General features: G+C 44.2%; 1 protein-coding gene across 1 annotated transcript in view; it reads left to right on the top strand.

Moving 5' to 3' along the window:
- The window catches only part of nbeaa (neurobeachin a), a 161,616-nt gene that overhangs the window by 72,067 nt on the left and 71,836 nt on the right, over positions 1-17,713 (top strand). The window contains exons 22-25 of the mRNA XM_079804696.1: positions 3,941-4,095; positions 4,188-4,314; positions 11,880-11,999; positions 16,691-16,824. Coding sequence (XP_079660822.1) covers positions 3,941-4,095; positions 4,188-4,314; positions 11,880-11,999; positions 16,691-16,824 — 536 coding nt within the window. The remainder of the gene's footprint in view (positions 1-3,940; positions 4,096-4,187; positions 4,315-11,879; positions 12,000-16,690; positions 16,825-17,713) is intronic.

The raw sequence follows: 17,713 nt of genomic DNA, 5'->3' as shown, positions 1-17,713 counted from the left end.
CAGACACACGCGATTTTACTTTCACTTTAGACATAGACTGTGTTTATGTTAACCTTGTGTGTATTTGACAGTATTAGCGCAGTATTATTTAGTCCAGTAATCACGTGTTTGACAGGCGTTTAGTGCGCGCGCTCTGAGAAGCACATGTTAAAACCGCGCTCGCTAATGAAACCGGCAAGGCTTTAACACGCATGCAAATAATGAACTTTGGTGATTGTGAATAACTATAGTGTTCTGTGAGTGTAACTCCACCACTAACGTGTGATGTGAATGTATGTCGCGTTGTTCAGTATATTGGGATGGAGGCAAATGATAGAATTTGTAGAAAAATACTTAATTAAATGCAAAACCGAAAAACCGCAATTCACAAGCGCGTATTGAACCGTGAAGGCCGTACCGAACGCTTCAATATTATATTGAGAATTGTGGCATCCCTAATCTAATCAACCAATCACATGGCAGTTGCTTCAATGCATTTAGGGGTGTGGTCCTGGTCAATCTCCTGAACTCCACACTGAATGTCGGAATGGGAAAGAAAGGAGATTTAAGACATTTTGAGCGTGGCATGGTTGTTGGTGCCAGACGGGCCGGTCTGAGTATTTCACAATCTGCTCAGTTACTGGGATTTTCACGCACAACCATTTCTAGGGTTCACAAAGAATGGAGTGAAAAGGGAAAAGCATCCAGTATGTGGCAGTCCTGTGGGAGAAAATGCCTTGTTGATGCTAGAGGTCAGAGGTCATGGGCCGACTGATTCAAGCTGATAGAAGAGCAACTTTGACTGAAATAACCACTCGTTACAACCGAGGTCTGCAGCAAAGCATTTGTGAAGCCACAACACACAATTTGCACCAAAATTGGACAGTTGAAGACTGTAAAAATGTTGCCTGGTCTGATGAGTCTGGATTTCTGTTGAGACATTCAGATGGTAGAGTCAGAATTTGGCGTAAACAGAATGAGAACATGGATCCATCATGCCTTGTTCCCACTGTGCAGGCTGGTGGTGGTGGTGTAATGGTGTGGGGGATGTTTTCTTGGCACACTTTAGGCCCCTTAGTGCCAATTGGGCATGGTTTAAATGCCACGGCCTACCTGAGCATTGTTTCTGCCCATGTCCATCCCTTTATGAGCACCATGTCCCCATCCTCTGATGGCTACTTCCAGCAGGATAATGCACCGTCACAAAGCTCCAATCATTTCAAACTGGTTTCTTGAACATGACAATGAGTTCACTGGACTAAAATGGCCCCCACAGTCACCAGATCTCAACCCAATAGAGCATCTTTGGGATGTGGTGGAACGGGAGCTTCGTGCCCTGGATGTGCATCCCACAAATCTCCATCAACTGCAGATGCTCTCCTATCAATATGGGCCAACATTTCTAAAGAATGCTTTCAGCAGCTTGTTGAGTCAATGCCACGTAGAATTAAGGCAGTTCTGAAGGCGAAAGGGTCAAACACAGTATTAGTGTGTGTTCCTAATAATCCTTTAGGTGAGTGTAGATATTGTATTTCCTACACACATTAGTGAGAGAATGGGCCTAGTGCAATGCAAAGCGTGGGATGCAGTGGGGTAAAACGCGCCGCCACTGGACTCTAGAGCAGTGGAGACGTGTTCTCTGAGTGACCAATCACGCTTCTCTGTCTGACAATCCCATGGACGAGTCTGGGTTTGGCGGTTGCCAGGAGAACGGGACTTGCCTGACTGCATTGTGCCAAGTGTAAAGTTTGGTGGAGGGTGGATTATGGGGTGGGGTTGTTTTTCAGGGGTCACCAAGACATTTTGGACAATTTCATGCTCCCAGCTTTGTGGGCCCAGTTTGGGGACGGCCCCTTCCTGTCCCAGCATGACTGCTCCAGTGCTCAAAGCGTCTCCATAAAGACATGGATGAGGAGTTTGGTGGAGGAACTGGAGTCCTGACCTCAACCCGATGGAACAGCTTTGGGATGAATTAGAGCGGAGACTGAGAGCCAGGCCTTCTCGTCCAACATCACAAATGAAGAATCCCCATAAACACACTCCTAAACCTTGAGGAAAGAAGAGCTGGAGCTGTTAGAGCTACATATTAAACCCTACAGATTGAGAATGGGAAGCTCATGTGTGTGTGAAGCAGGTGATATAGTGTATATAAAAGATAATACATTATAAGTTGTACATATATAAACAGTATAATAAAACAAAGACGCAAAACCCAAAATGATTGAATTGCATTATTCGCAGTGCTTTATGAGAGAAGCACACTCAGATATTGGGCACAATAATCCGTTTTTAAATGTTCTGTAGAGAGTTGTATTATGTATGTGATAAATTGGCCATTTCTCTCACTTCGTCATCATTTTTTTCTGAGCATGTTGCAATGCATTCTGGGTTGTCTTCTCTTTGAAGCATATGTACACTGCGGTGGATTTTGACCAAAATGAGATATTTTATGCCGCCTGTCCTTTGAAACGGATTTGCTACGCTTAAAAGCTTCCAAAACCACATTTTGGAACCAAGCGAATGAACCAATAAATCAATGCGGTTTCACTTGAGGTCCGTCAGGAGAACAGCTCAATTACAGCAGAAGTTCCTCTCATTATTAATGCATCCATTTCTCTGTGTGTAGCTGCTCATTAACACACAGGCATGTGCAGAAATGCCTGTGTGTGTGTGTGTGTGTGTGTGTGTGTGTGTGTGTGTGTGTGTGTGTGTGTGTGTGTGTGTGTGTGTGTGTGTGTGTGTGTGTGTGTGTGTGTGTGTGTGTGTGTGTGTGTGTGTGTGTGTGTGTGTGTGTGTGTGTGTGTGTGTGTGTGTGTGTGTGTGTGTGTGTGTGTGTGTGTGTGTGTGTGTGTGTGTGTGGATCCACTGATGCTCTACAGGACAAACTAAAGCCCCTCTGAACATCAATCCCATTTGTTCTTCCCAATTAAGGGAACCTGATGAATAAATGATACATGCGATTATGCTGTTCATCCTTAAATGTCAATAATTCATTAGGACAGGAGAATATTTTATCAGACGCTCCTTTTTCACTCTCAATGGGCTGCAATGGTTTGACTCCGGCAAATATCCGGAGAGCAATCACACGGATTTGAGATGCGTGGATGATCTATTCTCAACAGTTCACAATATTTTCATCTTTCTGTATTTGAGCAAATAAATGCATGCGAGTATAAGAGACTTGCTCATCGTATTAACCCTAAACCTTACATTAGTGTATACATATATCGGTTAGGGGTTGTGTGTGTGTTTGTTTGTGTGTGTGTGTGTGTGTGTGTGTGTGTGTGTGTGTGTGTGTGTGTGTGTGTGTGTGTGTGTGTGTTTGTTTGATGGGTAGGTTTAGGGGTTTGTGTGTGTGTGTGTGTGTGTGTGTGTGTGTGTGTGATGGGTAGGCTTAGGGGTTTGTGTGTGTGTGTGTGTGATGGGTAGGTTTAGGGGTTTGTGTGTGTGTGTGTGTGTGTGTGTGTGTGTGTGTGTGTGTGTGTGTGTGTGTGTGTGTGTGTGTGTGTGTGTGTGTGTGTGTGTGTGTGTGATGGGTAGGTTTAGGGGTTTGTGTGTGTGTGTGTGTGTGTGTGTGTGTGTGTGTGTGTGTGTGTGTGTGATGGGTAGGTTTAGGGGTTTGTGTGTGTGTGTGTGTGTGTGTGTGTGTGGTTAGGTTTTGGGGTTTGTGTGTGTGTGGGTAGGTTTAGGGATTTGTGTGTGTGTGTGTGTGTGTGTGTGTGTGTGGTTAGGTTTAGGGGTTTGTGTGTGTGTGTGTGTTGGGTAGGTTTAGGGGTTTGTGTGTGTGTGTGTGTGTGTGTGTGTGTGTGTTGGGTAGGGTTAGGGGTTTGTGTGTATGTTGGGTAGGGTTAGGGTTAGTGTAAGGGGTGAGATTATACAGTTTTGTCTATGGAAAGTCCCCATAACACATGGAAACCCACCGTGTGTGTGTGTGTGTGTGTGTGTGTGTGTGTGTTCACAGGAGTGTGGTGGTGCCCGTTAAGAAGCCTCCTCCAGGAAGTCTGGCGGTGAACACAGTTGGCACACCCACCGCCGCAGGAGTGCCCTCTTCAGGAAGTACGCCCAATATCTTCGCTGCTGCCACGGCAACACCTAAAAGCATGATCAACACAACAGGCGAGTCTTCCTGAATATCACACAATAATATCATCTTCCAATGTGGAGGCGCGAGTGTGTACATTAGTGTTCATGTCTGTTGTGTCTCACAGGTGCCACTGATTCTGCCTCTTCCTCATCCTCCTCTTCCTCAAGCTTTGTGAACGGCGCCACCAGTAAGAATCTCCCAGCGGTGCAGACCGTCGCACCCATGCCTGAAGACACGGTGGAAAACATGAGGTACACACACACACACACACACACACCCGTGCTCTTCCTCACTAACCCCGGATCATGCATTATGACCTCACTTCCTGTGCTCGTCCTCTTTTTTTGGCAGCCATGCTTCCTCCTATGATTCCCATGATCCATTAGTTTCTTAACTATCTCTCCTCTAAACTGCCCTTCATCTCTCTGTGTATCATCACACACTCCCTCACACACACACACACACTGAGGTACTGATAGTCTTATCCCAGATAACTATTTCTGGTTCCCAGAACAGACATCCTGACATTCTCTATTGGTTAGCCAGGAAAGTTTTCTTTGCGTAAGTGGAACATTCCCTGTTGGTTTGGAGAACGTTCCCCTAACCTTCCCAGAACGTTCCCCTAACCTCTTTAACCTGCTGTACCTCAGTAATCATATCAATAATCATATGATATAAGCGGACGAATGGACGTCAATAATCAGTATCCGACTACAAACCATGTCTTATTTTGAACTTGTTTAATCAATAGAAATAATCCAAGCACATAAACCTTTATAAATACATAAACCTGTATCACTGACACTGTACCACAAGCAGGTTTTACGTTTAAGTGCCAAATAACATTGGGTCTCATTTAGTAATAATTACGTGGATTCTTTCGTGTTTAAAGAAGGAAAAAAACACGCCCACACATCTCCATATAAGGGCTTTCCGCACACAAACACACCCACACATCTCCATATAAGGGCTTTAGCGCGCACAAACACACCCACACATCTCCATATAAGGGCTTTAGCGCACACAAACACACCCACACATCTCCATATAAGGGCTTTAGCGCACACAAACACACCCACACATCTCCATATAAGGGCTTTAGCGCACACAAACACACCCACACATCTCCATATAAGGGCTTTAGCGCACACAAACACACCCACACATCTCCATATAAGGGCTTTAGCGCACACAAACACACCCACACATCTCCATATAAGGGCTTTAGCGCACACAAACACACCCACACATCTCCATATAAGGGCTTTAGCGCACACAAACACACCCACACATCTCCATATAAGGGCTTTAGCGCACACACAAACACACCCACACATCTCCATATAAGGGCTTTAGCGCACACGCAAACACACCCACACATCTCCATATAAGGGCTTTAGCGCACACGCAAACACACCCACACATCTCCATATAAGGGCTTTCCGCACACAAACACGCCCACACATCTCCATATAAGGGCTTTAGCGCACACGCAAACACACCCACACATCTCCATATAAGGGCTTTCCGCACACAAACACACCCACACATCTCCATATAAGGGCTTTAGCGCACACAAACACACCCACACATCTCCATATAAGGGCTTTCCACACACAAACACGCCCACACATCTCCATATAAGGGCTTTAGCGCACACGCAAACACACTCACACATCTCCATATAAGGGCTTTCTACACACACAAACACACCCACACATCTCCATATAAGGGCTTTAGCGCACACAAACACGCCCACACATCTCCATATAAGGGCTTTAGCGCACACAAACACGCCCACACATCTCCATATAAGTGCTTTAGCGCACACAAACACACCCACACATCTCCATATAAGGGCTTTCCGCACACAAACACACCCACACATCTCCATATAAGGGCTTTAGCGCACACAAACACGCCCACACATCTCCATATAAGGGCTTTAGCGCACACAAACACACCCACACATCTCCATATAAGGGCTTTAGCGCACACAAACACACCCACACATCTCCATATAAGGGCTTTAGCGCACACAAACACGCCCACACATCTCCATATAAGGGCTTTAGCGCATGCGAACACGCCCACACATCTCCATATAAGGGCTTTCCGCACACAAACACGCCCACACATCTCCATATAAGGGCTTTCCGCACACAAACACGCCCACACATCACCATATAAGGGCTTTAGCGTACACAAAAACACACCCACACATCTCCATATAAGGGCTTTAGCGCACACGCAAACACACCCACACATCTCCATATAATGGCTTTCCACACACAAACACGCCCACACATCTCCATATAAGGGCTTTAGCGCACACGCAAACACACCCACACATCTCCATATAAGGGCTTTCCACACACAAACACGCCCACACATCTCCATATAAGGGCTTTAGCGCACACGCAAACACACCCACACATCTCCATATAAGGGCTTTCCACACACAAACACGCCCAGACATCTCCATATAAGGGCTTTAGCGCACACAAACACGCCCACACATCTCCATATAAGGGCTTTAGCGCACACGCAAACACACCCACACATCTCCATATAAGGGCTTTAGCGCACACGCAAACACACCCACACATCTCCATATAAGGGCTTTCCGCACACAAACGCCCACACATCTCCATATAAGGGCTTTAGCGCACACGCAAACACACCCACACATCTCCATATAAGGGCTTTCTACACACAAACACGGCCACACATCTCCATATAAGGGCTTTAGCGCACACGCAAACACACCCACACATCTCCATATAAGGGCTTTCCGCACACGCAAACACACCCACACATCTCCATATAAGGGCTTTCTACACACACAAACACACCCACACATCTCCATATAAGGGCTTTAGCGCACACGCAAACACACCCACACATCTCCATATAAGGGCTTTCTACACACGCAAACACGCCCACACATCTCCATATAAGGGCTTTAGCGCACACGCAAACACACCCACACATCTCCATATAAGGGCTTTAGCGCACACGCAAACACACCCACACATCTCCATATAAGGGCTTTCCACACACAAACACACCCACACATCTCCATATAAGGGCTTTCCACACACAAACACACCCACACATCTCCATATAAGGGCTTTCCACACACAAACACGCCCACACATCTCCATATAAGGGCTTTCCACACACAAACACGCCCACACATCTCCATATAAGGGCTTTAGCGCACACAAACACACCCACACATCTCCATATAAGGGCTTTCCACACGCAAACACACCCACACATCTCCATATAAGGGCTTTCCACACACAAACACGCCCACACATCTCCATATAAGGGCTTTAGCGCACACGCAAACACACCCACACATCTCCATTTAAGGGCTTTAGCGCACACGCAAACACACCCACACATCTCCATATAAGGGCTTTAGCGCACACGCAAACACACCCACACATCTCCATATAAGGGCTTTAGCGCACACGCAAACACACCCACACATCTCCATATAAGGGCTTTAGCGCACACGCAAACACACCCACACATCTCCATTTAAGGGCTTTACCGCACACGCAAACACACCCACACATCTCCATTTAAGGGCTTTACCGCACACGCAAACACACCCACACATCTCCATTTAAGGGCTTTAGCGCACACAAACACACCCACACATCTCCATATAAGGGCTTTAGCGCACACAAACACACCCACACATCTCCATATAAGGGCTTTAGCGCACACGCAAACACACCCACACATCTCCATATAAGGGCTTTAGCGCACACGCAAACACACCCACACATCTCCATATAAGGGCTTTAGCGCACACGCAAACACACCCACACATCTCCATTTAAGGGCTTTAGCGCACACGCAAACACACCCACACATCTCCATATAAGGGCTTTCTACACTTGCAAACACACCCACACATCTCCATATAAGGGCTTTCTACACTCGCAAACACACCCACACATCTCCATATAAGGGCTTTCCACACACAAACACACCCACACATCTCCATATAAGGGCTTTCCACACACAAACTCGCCCACACATCTCCATATAAGGGCTTTCCGCACACGCAAACACGCCCACACATCTCCATATAAGGGCTTTAGCGCACACAAACACACCCACACATCTCCATATAAGGGCTTTCTACACTCGCAAACACACCCAGACATCTCCATATAAGGGCTTTCCACACACACAAACACGCCCACACATCTCCATATAAGTGCTTTCTACACTCGCAAACACACCCACACATCTCCATATAAGGGCTTTCTACACTTGCAAACACACCCACACATCTCCATATAAGGGCTTTCTACACTCGCAAACACACCCACACATCTCCATATAAGGGCTTTCCGCACACGCAAACACACCCACACATCTCCATATAAGGGCTTTCTACACTCGCAAACACACCCACACATCTCCATATAAGTGCTTTCTACACTCGCAAACACGCCCACACATCTCCATATAAGTGCTTTCTACACTCGCAAACACACCCACACATCTCCATATAAGGGCTTTCTACACTCGCAAACACACCCACACATCTCCATATAAGGGCTTTCCGCACACGCAAACACACCCACACATCTCCATATAAGGGCTTTCCACACACGCAAACACACACACATCTCCATATAAGGGCTTTCCACACACGCAAACACACACACATCTCCATATAAGGGCTTTCCACACACAAACTCGCCCACACATCTCCATATAAGGGCTTTCCGCACACGCAAACACACCCACACATCTCCATATAAGGGCTTTCCGCACACGCAAACACACCCACACATCTCCATATAAGGGCTTTCCACACACGCAAACACACACACATCTCCATATAAGGGCTTTCTACACACGCAAACACACCCACACATCTCCATATAAGGGCTTTCCGCACACGCAAACACACCCACACATCTCCATATAAGGGCTTTCCACACACGCAAACACACACACATCTCCATATAAGGGCTTTCCACACACGCAAACACACCCACACATCTCCATATAAGGGCTTTCCACACACGCAAACACACACACATCTCCATATAAGGGCTTTCCACACACAAACTCGCCCACACATCTCCATATAAGGGCTTTCCGCACACGCAAACACACCCACACATCTCCATATAAGGGCTTTCCGCACACGCAAACACACCCACACATCTCCATATAAGGGCTTTCCACACACGCAAACACACACACATCTCCATATAAGGGCTTTCTACACACGCAAACACACCCACACATCTCCATATAAGGGCTTTCCGCACACGCAAACACACCCACACATCTCCATATAAGGGCTTTCCACACACGCAAACACACACACATCTCCATATAAGGGCTTTCCACACACGCAAACACACCCACACATCTCCATATAAGGGCTTTAGCGCACACGCAAACACACCCACACATCTCCATATAAGGGCTTTCCACACACAAACACATCCACACATCTCCATATAAGGGCTTTCCACACACGCAAACACACCCACACATCTCCATATAAGGGCTTTCCGCACACGCAAACACACCCACACATCTCCATATAAGGGCTTTCCACACACGCAAACACACACACATCTCCATATAAGGGCTTTCCACACACGCAAACACACCCACACATCTCCATATAAGGGCTTTCCACACACGCAAACACGCCCACACATCTCCATATAAGGGCTTTCCGCACACGCAAACACACCCACACATCTCCATATAAGGGCTTTCCACACACGCAAACACACACACATCTCCATATAAGGGCTTTCCACACACGCAAACACACCCACACATCTCCATATAAGGGCTTTAGCGCACACGCAAACACACCCACACATCTCCATATAAGGGCTTTCCACACACAAACACACCCACACATCTCCATATAAGGGCTTTCCACACACGCAAACACACACACATCTCCATATAAGGGCTTTCCACACACAAACACATCCACACATCTCCATATAAGGGCTTTAGCGCACACAAACACACCCACACATCTCCATATAAGGGCTTTCCACACACAAACACATCCACACATCTCCATATAAGGGCTTTCCGCACACGCAAACACACCCACACATCTCCATATAAGGGCTTTCCACACACGCAAACACACACACATCTCCATATAAGGGCTTTCCACACACGCAAACACACCCACACATCTCCATATAAGGGCTTTCCGCACACGCAAACACACCCACACATCTCCATATAAGGGCTTTCCACACACGCAAACACACACACACATCTCCTTATAAGGGCTTTCCACACACGCAAACACACCCACACATCTCCATATAAGGGCTTTAGCGCACACGCAAACACACCCACACATCTCCATATAAGGGCTTTCCACACACAAACACACCCACACATCTCCATATAAGGGCTTTCCACACACGCAAACACACACACATCTCCATATAAGGGCTTTCCACACACAAACACATCCACACATCTCCATATAAGGGCTTTAGCGCACACAAACACACCCACACATCTCCATATAAGGGCTTTAGCGCACACAAACACACCCACACATCTCCATATAAGGGCTTTAGCGCACACAAACACACCCACACATCTCCATATAAGGGCTTTAGCGCACACAAACACACCCACACATCTCCATATAAGTGCTTTCCACACACAAACACACCCACACATCTCCATATAAGGGCTTTCTACACACAAACACACCCACACATCTCCATATAAGGGCTTTAGCGCACACAAACACACCCACACATCTCCATATAAGGGCTTTAGCGCATGCGAACACGCCCACACATCTCCATATAAGTGCTTTCCACACACACAAACACGCCCACACATCTCCATATAAGGGCTTTAGCGCATGCGAACACGCCCACACATCTCCATATAAGGGCTTTAGCGCACACAAACACACTCACACATCTCCATATAAGGGCTTTAGCGCACACAAACACACCCACACATCTCCATATAAGTGCTTTCTACACACAAACACACCCACACATCTCCATATAAGGGCTTTAGCGCACACAAACACACCCACACATCTCCATATAAGTGCTTTCTACACACAAACACAACCACACATATCCATATAAGTGCTTTCTACACACAAACACGCCCACACATCTCCATATAAGGGCTTTAGCGCACACAAACACACCCACACATCTCCATATAAGGGCTTTAGCGCACACAAACACACCCACACATCTCCATATAAGGGCTTTAGCGCACACAAACACACCCACACATCTCCATATAAGGGCTTTAGCGCACACAAACACACCCACACATCTCCATATAAGGGCTTTAGCGCACACAAACACACCCACACATCTCCATATAAGGGCTTTCTACACACACAAACACACCCACACATCTCCATATAAGGGCCTAGAATAAACCCCAATATAACCTGCAGGGAACGTTCTCTTTAGGTTACAAAAACACAACCAATAGAGAACATTCCCAGAACGTTCGTATTCGGTCCCCCCTAAAAATAACCAAACGGGAACCATATGGGAACGTTAAGGGAACGTTCTATGTTTACTGGGATCTGAACAGAACTGATTTAGTCCATTTTGTGTGTCTTTGCATGTGTGACACGAAGCTCTGGGGCTCAATCATGCTTCGGTTTTGCTCAGATCCACACACACACACACACACACACACACACAGGGTTACGTCACACTGTAGACTGAGTGCCGTGAATGCCTGTACAGTCATGACTGTCTGTTTGTGCCCATTTGTATTGCAGTGCCTTTTGTGAAGTGGACCAGTGTCCACTGCGAACCAGGCTGACGCCTCCTGAACTCAAATCCTTTAGTTCGCTGACAGGATTCCAAACCGCCCCCAGAGATGCAGGACAGTTTCTTAGGCAAGGAAGCTTGAACTGGCCCCTTCCCCAGTGCTACAGCTTGACATGCCCTCCCTTCTCTCTCTCTCTCTCTCTCTCTGTCTCTGTGTCTCTGTGTCTCTCTGTCTCTCTGTCTCTCTCTCTCTCTCTCTCTCTCTCTCTCTCTCTCTCTCTCTCTCTCTCTCTCTCTCTCTCTCTTCTCTTTCTGCCTCTTCTCTCTGTCTCCTGGTGGATGGCCGGCTGCTCCACCAGCGCTGCTGCTCTCATTCGTATCGCCTCTGCTAGAGTTGATTCTGTCTTTATTGTATATTTGCTCTGTCCGAACCAGGTATGACACGATAAAGCTTCAAGCATTACAATAAAGTCTCTTCGGTTTGAATGTTTTCCCCTTAAACAAGCCATGATGTTATTGTAGTCTTTTTATGGTATTTATTCATATTTTTTAATTTGCTTTATTTAATATTTTCAGATTTCATTTGAATTGAAAATTGTGTTATATGCTGGGTCTCTTTTTCATTTAATTTTTATTGTTTGGGTTCTGTTTAGCTTTTATATTTTTTATTGCAATATTTATTTTAAATGGATTATGGATTAATGGATTTCTTTTAAATTTGTTTTCTATTTTCATTGCATGCTTTTATTTTTTATTGTAATATTCTGTTTAATTTTTTGTCTAATATGAATGTTTTTCAGCTCTATTTCAATGACCAAAAATTATTTTTAATGTTTTTAGTTTGAATGTGTTTAGTTGCACTGCAATGTGCGATTAAACGTTTTTCTGGTTTTCTATTTTCATTACATTGTTGTTGTTGTTTTTTTTTTCATTTTATTAGTTTTTTTATGTTTCTATTTAGCTTTTTTTTTATTGCAATATTTTTTATCTAATATTAATGTTTTTCAGCTGTAATTTCAATCACCAAAAAAAATATTTTGAATGCTGTCAAATCGATTAATCGCAATTAATCGCATCCAAAATTAAAGTTTGTGTTTACATAATATATGTGTGTGTGTGTGTACTGTGTATAATGATGTATATTTGAATACACACACACGTATATATTTAAGAAATATTTGTTATATTTATATATAAATATATATATAGTACATAAATATTTCTTAAATATATCATGCATATGTGTGTATTCAAATATACATAATAATTATACACACTACACACACACACATTATGTAAACACTTTTATTTTGTGTGTGATTATGGTTTGACAGTTTTAATGTGTTTAGTCGCACTGCCTGTTTTCTATTCTCATTGCATTAGCCCCGCCCACTGTGAACTCTCATTGGTCCACTTCTCTGTATTTTTTGCTGCGTTCACATCATATTTATTCACTGTAATTACAAGATGGCAAGATGAAATTTAACTTTTGAGCCGCACGTATCTGCAGACTCTCAAACATGAGTTGCAATGGCAATATTCAACACAAAACACAGACATTTAAAGGAACACGCCACTATTTTTGAAAATAGGCTCATTCTCCGACTCCTCTAGAGTTAAACAGTTGAGTTTGACCGTGTCCATTCAGCCGATCTCCGGGTCTGGCGCTAGCACTTTTAGCATAGCTTAGCATAGATCAATGAATCTGATTAGACCGTTAGCATCTCGCTCAAAAATGACCAAAGAGTTTCTATATTTCTCCTCTTTAAAACGTGACTCTTCTGTAGTTCCATCATTTGCTAAGACCGACGGAAAATGTGAAGTTGTGATTTTCTAGGCCAATATGGCAGAAACTATTCTCTCATTCCTGCGTAATGATCATAGACTGTAAAAATTAGGGATGCAACACTACAGTTAGTCCACGGTTCAATACACACCTCGGTTTTTAACCACGGTTTTCGGTTCGGTTCGGTTCTGATGGCCTGTCACATAATTTTTTTGTTATTCTATTCTTAGGCGACAGGAACAGCAAGATGTTAAAGAGAAAAAAGACTATTTTAATTGCAATACTCTTTCTTTATTTTACTTAAAAGAATTGAAAAACCTTACTTAAACTTAAAACTTTACTTAAAAAACCCTTGTACACATTCCTAGTGTATTGTATAATATAAAATAAATATATATAAAGATTTACACTGGCAGCTCAGAGCAGTACATTGAGTAGCATTTAAGTATGAAATTGAATGAATAAATGTAAAAATAAAACACTACATAGACTTCACTATAAAATATACACTGATTCTTATTAAAGCTACTGTATTAGTTCTTCAGTCAAGAGCAGAGAGTGGTTTTCTCTTTGTCTTTGTTGTTGTATTAACATTAAAGGGATATTTTACTCAAAAATGAAAATTCTGTAATCGAGAAATGAATACAGGTTTGAAACAATATTAGAGTGAGTAAATAATGACATAATTTTAGAGGTGAACTGTCCCTTTAAGGATCGCGTGTTCACTACTGCACTGTCAATTTAAGACCTGCGCGCATCTAATATACAGACACGATTGCGATTTTACTTTCACTTTAGACATAACCGACTGTGTTTATGTTAACCTTGTGTGTATTTGACAGTATTAGCGCAGTAAGACGACTATTTAGTCCAGTAATCACATGTTTGACAGGCGTTTAGTGCGCACGCTCTGAAAAGCGCATGTTAAAACCGCGCTCGCTAATGAAACCGGCAAGGCTTTAACACGCATGCAAAATGAACTTTGGTGATTGTGAATAACTCTAGTGTTCTGTGAGTGTAACTCTACACACTAACGTGTGATGTGAATGTATGTTGCGTTGTTCAGTATATTGGGATGGAGGCAAATTATAGAATTTGTAGAAAAATAATTAATTAAATGCGAAACCGAAAAAAACGCAATTCACAAGCGCGTATTGAACCGTGAATGCCGTACCGAACGGTTCAAAATTATATTGAGAATTGTGGCATCCCTAGTAAAAATATATGGGCGTAGTGTCCGTGACGTCACCCATAGGATTCTGGAGAGAGTTCTGAAGCGTAAAGTCGGGTCGAGCTGGCCGTTCAGGATAACAGAACATGGGCAAAGAGGCGGGACGTGGGCGGAGCTGAGGACTAACAGACAGCAGACAAACGGCAATCCACCTGTCACTCAAAGTGGCCACGCCCTTAATTATGCAGAACTTTAAGGCTTTATAGACGGTTTCAACGGCAACAACATAAACAAGCGTTACTGCGCATGTGCGCTTTTGTGGCCCAAACTTAACTTCTGGTAGACGTCCACAAAGAATCAACAACAACAGAGGCTGCGTTATCTTTCTTATGCGCTATCATCTTTCATTTTAATTGGGCAGCATAATCTTAATTTACATGTTTTTATTGTTTCAGCATGTTTATAATAAATAATGTCCCATTTCTGTCTGCAATATAGAGTGGTGGAAACGCCCCCCTTAAAGGGTTAGTTCACCCAAAAATGTCATTAATTACTCGCCCTCATGCCGACCCAAACCCAAAACACCGTAGAGAAGAAGAGAAATTGTGTTCCGAAGATCTTATAGGTTTGGAACGACATGAGGCAGAGTAATAATGACAGAATTAACATTTTTGGGTGAATTAACCCTTTAAGGATCGTGTAATGCCGTTTTCTGTACAGTATCTATAAATGCTTCAATCATGGAATGCATCGGAATAACATGTTTCTTTGTTTCATAACATAAGATTAATGTTGGGAAAGTTAACTTGTAGATAAAGTTTCCTATTTGAGATTGATTGTATGAATGCATCACAAAAAATCCCGTGCTCTATGGGCACTGCCATTAATAGACAAAGCCAAAGTTGTTTTGCACTCCGTAATGAAGTAATGAAATATAAAAATGCAGATTCCCTCATGAACACTAGAGGGCGCAGCTCTGGATAATGGAGAATAGATGCAGGAGAAAAAAGTTTTACCAATAAAAACTAAAAATCTAGTAATTTTCATCATCAAAGGTCAGCAGCAAGACATTGGTCAATTAAATATAAAGGTAGATTATGCATAAAAATAGGTTGTTTTATTTAACATTTAATTATTGCAGGAGAGCTGTCAGTCAAATTAATGTGAAAAAGTAACTCAGATATTTTGTTGTAAATTTGAAAAGTAATGCGTTACTTTACTAGTTACTTTGAAAAAGTAATATTATTACGTAACTCAAGTTACTTGTCATGCGTTTCCCCAACACTGGCTAACAGTGCTAGCGCCAGACCCGGAGATCGGCTGAATGGGAACGGTCAAACTCAACTGTTTAACTCTAGAGGAGTCGGAGAATAGGCAAAAATAGTGGCGTGTTCCTTTAAATGAGCTGACCGATATAAACCGACCAAGGAAAGGTGTGGTTGTGTTAGTTTTAGTGGCTCAAGCGTGATGTGAATGCAGCATAAACGTCAAACACACTCTGCGGATCTAGTGTTATTGAGCATTGACAATCCATAAAACCAGCATCAGAAATCATCAGTTATATTTACGGAGAACTTGACAGAATCAACCCTGCCGGCTCGCCGTCATTCATAAGCCATCCCTTGTTTGTCCTCAGACGTTGATTTCTCTCATAAGCCCTTCACACTTGTCGTCAGGCTAACACACTTTCGGGTGATGTGTGATATAACGGCTGATGAGAAGTTCAGCATTAGCTCTCTCTGCGCTTCAGTTTCCACTAGTAGACTTAGACTAACCGGCTGGAGTTGAAGTGTGATTTTGAACTGGTCTCTGGATCTAACTGGACCTTCTGTGTGTTTCTGTGTTTGTGTTCCCTCCCGCAGCATCACGACCAAGCTGGAGCGAGCGCTGGAGAAGGTGGCGCCGCTGCTCAGGGAGATCTTTGTGGACTTCGCCCCCTTCCTCTCGCGGACTCTGCTGGGCAGTCATGGGCAGGAGTTGCTCATAGAAGGTACAGGTGCTGTATTGTGCTCCTTTTCCTCTCTACCTGGCGTCTCTGTGGAGTCCCTCACTGTCTGCTGTGTGTGTGTGTGTGTGTGTCCGCTGGCTGCCTCATACACACACGATTGTGCGAGTGCATGGACCCGGAGCAGGTATGAGAACTGCAGAACACACTGAAGGAACGGAACTGCTGGATCCACCACAGTTTTAGATGAAAACAGGCTCGACAGTTATGATCTCTGAGGCCTAGATTATACACTCACCTAAAGGATTATTAGGAACACACACTAATACTGTGTTTGACCCCTTTGGCCTTCAGAACTGCCTTAATTCTACATGGCATTGACTCAACAAGCTGCTGAAAGCATTCTTTAGAAATGTTGGCCCATATGGATTGGAGAGCATCTGCAGTTGATGGAGATTTGTGGGATGCACATCCAGGGCACGAAGCTCCCGTTCCACCACATCCCAAAGATGCTCTATTGGGTTGAGATCTGGAGACTGTGGGGCCATTTTAGTCCAGTGAACTCATTGTCATGTTCAAGAAACCAGTTTGAAATGATTGGAGCTTTGTGACGGTGCATTATCCTGCTGGAAGTAGCCATCAGAGGATGGGGACATGGTGCTCATAAAGGGATGGACATGGGCAGAAACAATGCTCAGGTAGGCCGTGGCATTTAAACCATGCCCAATTGGCACTAAGGGGCCTAAAGTGTGCCAAGAAAACATCCCCCACACCATTACACCACCACCACCAGCCTGCACAGTGGGAACAAGGCATGATGGGTCCATGTTCTCATTCTGTTTACGCCAAATTCTGACTCTACCATCTGAATGTCTCAACAGAAATCCAGACTCATCAGACCAGGCAACATTTTTCCAGTCTTCAACTGTCCAATTTTGGT

Source organism: Gobio gobio, assembly GCF_949357685.1.
Source record: "Gobio gobio genome assembly, chromosome: 22".
NCBI lineage: Eukaryota > Metazoa > Chordata > Actinopteri > Cypriniformes > Gobionidae > Gobio > Gobio gobio.
The sequence above is the reverse complement of the archived record's forward strand: the minus strand, read 5'-3'. Positions and strand labels throughout refer to the sequence as shown.